Below are 4,898 nucleotides of genomic sequence, written 5' to 3' on the forward strand. Positions count from 1 at the left end.
GTAGAGAGAATAGTGCAACAATGAATGAGTGGAAGCCCAAAATCTCTGTAAATGTTTATGAAAATTAATAAAATATAATTATAGAAAAAAAAGAAGCATCCTTACTGTTTCCAATGCTTACTTTCTCAAAGAAAAATTTGTTCTTTTGGTAGTCTATAGGATATTCAATACTCTTCACAAGCACCACAGTTCAAAGGCATCAATTCTTGGTCATTTTTATTCATGTTCAACTTCCACATGCACATGAAGCACTGAAAATACCATGGCTTGCATTGCCATACCTAAGTCTTTAAACTGACATCCTTGCTCTTCAGTCCTTTAAAGAGGTCATTAACAGCAGGTTTTCCCCTGATGGAACATGTCTTATGATTTCTTGACTGCTTCTACCATGGTTATTGACTGTGAATTCAAGTAAAATGAAGTCAATGATAACTTCAGTCTTTTCTCCATATATCATGATGTTACCTATTGGTCCAGTGGTGAGGATTATTGTTTTCTTGATGTTGAGATGTAACTTGTATTGAAGGCTGTAGTTTTTTATTTTCTGCAGTAATTACCCAAGTGTCTCTTCACTTTCTGCAAGCAAAGCTGTGTCATCTGCATAATGCAGATTGTTGATGAGTCTTATTCTAATTTTGATGCTACACTTTTCTTCATATAATCCATTTTATTGGATTATTTACTCATACCTATTCATACAGAATGAATCAAGTGTCTTGAGATTGATTTCCTTTCTTCTCAATGCTATCATAATTTATTATTATTCACAGTCAAATGCCTTTGCACAGTCAATAAACTATAACTAAACATCTTTCTGATAGTCTCTGCTTTCTGTCCAATGATTGACAGCTTCCAGACTAAGACAGACTAAGAAGGACGACTGGTCACTCACTTCTGAAATAACTACCGTGTGTCTTGTCAGTTTTCCAAACTCTGGTGATTTCCAGAGAAGCCATCTATGGCTATGTTTCCCCTGTTCTTCACTCTTCAATTTCTAAACTGATTTTTAAGAATGAATTTAGGTCTCTGAATTAAGTAAAACAACTTGAACTCTTTTGTCAGCCAAGAGTGGAGACAGGCCTGAAAGTAAACTCTGTGGGTTACAGGAAATGAGAGGTATAACTCAGGATATGAGGTAGAAAGTTTCCTCATGTCACCAAAGAGGAAGCTCTTGTTTTAGATGCCACATCAGAAGGGGAAGGAAGAGGTGAGTGAAACACTTTCACTACTTTGTGGCTTGTTCAGGGGCAGCTTCTGCTTCCTAGAGGGAAAGTCTCATTGAGTCTTGGGTTTAGTGGCAAGATGACAAACCTTCCAAGGAGTCTGAAGCATGTGCTTCCCAGATTCAAGGTCTCTCTCTTAGACTTTGGCCCAAGTCAGCTTGGCAGTTTCTGCAGTCCTCCGGCATTCCTGGCTTTTAGTCTGAATCCCACCGGATAGCTCAGCAAGAACAGAATCTCCATGCTTTGTTTTGCACAATATTCTTTACCCCCAAACTATAAAAGTAACTGGAACGTCTTCATAAATTATGGGAAAAAATAATCTTGGCTATGACTGGCTTGCTTTTTCTAAGCCTCAAAATCCTCATCTGGATAAACAAGTGGATGCAAGGCAGAAGGGAGTCCTTTGCTGCTATGACAGTCTGTTGGAGGGCAGGTCATTTTCAGGAGTATTTTCTGGCCTAGGAGAAAGGGCAGCCAGCAGTGGTCTATCAAGACCACCATGGTAGCTCCTATTGGATTTGTTTCACGAGGATCTTCAGTTGAGCTACAATAAAGAGCAAAGCTGTCAGACTGGAATTAGTGCTATTTGCTGAGGATATTTTGACCTATTGCATGTAACATACTAGATTTTTCAAACTCTCAGATTGAAGAGTATAATCTCTTCTTCCCTTTATGTGCATTCACTCATTCATTTGTTTATTCATTCATTCTGTCACTAACTACACAACCAGAAAAGATGAGTAGAAAACAAAGGACACTATAGAAGAAACAGGCAGCTTTCAAACAAGCCAAGTGTGCTCCCGTGAAGTGACATGAATTAAAGATTTCTGGCACATACCTTTCATGAAATCATTAACATCTTCTTTTACACTTTATTAATATATGAACCAGAAAATGGTATTCATAACCACAAGCTTCCATTGGGACTTTTAGTCTCTTCTGGAGTGAGGAGATGATGTTAGTTTGATAAGCTTTTACCATTAGCTGTACTATGAAAGTCTTTCTAAACATGGTTGCATAACTTTTTTTGTTTTTTCTATCCAGATGTCTAATCATCCATCTTACCAAAGATACCAGTGGACAAAGAACTGCTTAAGATTAACACTCTTCCAGAAATTGCCTATAGAAAAAAACACAGCTTCATCTACCAACACAGAGAATCACTCACTTCTTAATCAGTTTGGGTTAATTCCTTTTCTTCACTTGGATAGGAAAAGATAAGACATCATCAGAGTACGAGTTTGAGCAGAAGGATGACTAGGTAATGCCTGATTCATACTTGACCTGATTTAACCTCAAACCATTATTAATTTTATTTGATCTTCCTTCCTTTCTTATTTTCCCCCATGTTCATTCAAAAATTAATGACTAAAAGACATTTCCACTTTTAGAAAAACCCCAGACCACTCTTGAAAGATATTCATTGTGCAAAGGGTCCGTGCCATTTCTCTCAGAGTTTTTGATGTACCAATTCCCTAGCATTTCATAAAAAAAAATTATAACTTAGAAAACATAAAAAGGAAAGCTTTCTTTCAGACAATGTCCCAAAATAGAAGTTAAAATTCAATGTTATATTTTTGTGCTTCTGAAGTTTATTTTAAACATTTTGGAAAGGAGATATGTCTTAGAAGTCCCCAAAACCTATCACATTCCATTTTATAATAGTTTCTTGCTTGAAACTGTAACTTTACATTCTGTAGCTGGCACATGTCTTCTCAGCAGTTGGATATGCGATTTAAGTGGAAGTAAAACTTCCTGACTTAGATCATCCAGAAAATTTAAAGACTATTTCATTTGAGGAGAAAATAAGATTTTGAGGAACCCATCTTTTTAATCCAGTGTCCTCTCAAAATAAAAATAACTTTTAAAATCAGAGCTACCCAATACTTTTAAATTGCCCTCAAATTGGGGAAATGCATTATCTAATTCCCCACAGATGAAGGTCTACAATAGAGGAATTTAGAAGCACCAAAGAACATAAAGAAATAATTCAGCAAATGAATTACAATTACCTTTTTTAGATCTGGCCATTCTTTTGGTAGAATATGAGTGTGGATATCAATTTTCATCTCCGTATGATCAGAGAGGGAGAGTACTTCAGGAAAGAAGTTTTGGTGTAAAAAGAACTCCAAGGAGACAATGGAGTGACCAGATTCACTCAGTCCCTTTGTGGATTCCTTCAGGCACCGGCCAGTAGACCTGTTCTGCCCAGCCTCAGCACTTTGAAAACACTTCCTTAAAGTTCAATGTTCTGTTTATAGGTCAACCTGGCGTTGGGTAAACAACTCGTTGGCAAGCGGGATTCTAGACACAAAATTTAATTGAAAAGTAGACTATTCACACCCCTGTGAGGTCAAAAATACTGTGAGTTGGTTTGAGTTATGTCAAGTCAAAAGTAGACTAATTTTTATTCTCAAATATTTGAATTAAAATAATTCATGTATATGGTTAAAAATAAAATTGTATGAAGTGGCTTTTAAAGAAAAACAATAGACTCATGATGCACCTCTTCTTCTTTTTTAAATTGTGATATTAGTTTGCAAAAAGACTGTTTTCCATTCATTCATATATAACATTCTTTTGTATTGTTTCCCCTGTTACAGATTGTCAATTGTCATTCATAAGGAATGGACGATTAGACAATTAGATATACTGTGATGTACCTCTTCTGACCCTTGATTTCACTTCCCACAAACAACCAAATGTAGTATTTTTAGCTCCTCCTTGCATTAATATTTAGAAATGAGATGGCAATAAAAGTTTGCCATGGTAAAAGAGTTATGGAGAAAGTTTCATCTTTCCATTAAAATCATAGGAAGAGCTCATTCCTTACGTTGTTTCCTCCATTGTCTTTGCTTTTCAGGAATTGAATTATTTATGCATTTAACAAATATTTGTTGATAATTACTATCGATATTACATGCTAGCAAAACACTGCTGAGGGTCATTCAAAAATGACTGGAACAGTACATAAATAAGGAAGTGCCAGAAGTTCAAGCTGGATTTAGAAGAGGCCGTGACAGCAGGGCAATCATTGCTAATGTCAGATGGATCCTGGCTGAAAGTAAATAATACCAGAAGAATGACTATTTCTGCTTTATTAGACTACACAATAGTCTTTATTGACTATGCAAAGGCATTTGATGGTGTGGATCATAACAAATTGTGGCTGATGTTGAGAAGAATGGGAATCCCAAAGAACTTGATTGTGCTTATGGGGAACATATACCTGGACCAGGAGGCTGTTGTATGAATGGAGCAGGGGAGAAGTGCATGGTTTGGAATTGAGAAAGGAGTGTGTCAAGGATGTATTCTATCTCCATACCCGTTCAATCTATATGCTGAGCAAATTGTAGGAGAAGCTGGACTCTATGAAGAGGAATGTGGCATCAGGTTTGGAAGGAGACTCATCAATAACCTGTGTTATGCAGATGACACAATCTTGCTTGCTGAAAGTGAGGAGGGTTTGAAACACTTGTTGCAGAAGATCAAGGAATGCAGCCTTCAGTATGGATAATGTCTCAATATCAAGAAAACAAAGATTTTTACCACTGGACCAATAGGCAGTGTCAACAGCTTCATCTTACTTGGACCCTCAATTAAAATTCTTGGTACAAGCAGTCAGGAAATATGGAGATGCATTGCAATGGGGAAACCTGCAGTTTAGGGACCTTT

General features: G+C 36.7%; 1 protein-coding gene across 1 annotated transcript in view; it reads right to left on the bottom strand.

Annotated features, from left to right (window-relative positions):
- The window catches only part of ACMSD (aminocarboxymuconate semialdehyde decarboxylase), a 93,805-nt gene extending 90,463 nt beyond the window's left edge, over positions 1-3,342 (bottom strand). Inside the window, exon 1 of the mRNA XM_006880745.1 lies at positions 3,236-3,342. Coding sequence (XP_006880807.1) covers positions 3,236-3,292 — 57 coding nt within the window. The 5' untranslated portion in view covers positions 3,293-3,342. The remainder of the gene's footprint in view (positions 1-3,235) is intronic.
- Between the last annotated feature and the right edge of the window lie 1,556 nt (positions 3,343-4,898).

Source organism: Elephantulus edwardii, unplaced genomic scaffold (assembly GCF_000299155.1).
Source record: "Elephantulus edwardii isolate Elephantulus edwardi_28Jun2011 unplaced genomic scaffold, EleEdw1.0 scaffold00010, whole genome shotgun sequence".
NCBI lineage: Eukaryota > Metazoa > Chordata > Mammalia > Macroscelidea > Macroscelididae > Elephantulus > Elephantulus edwardii.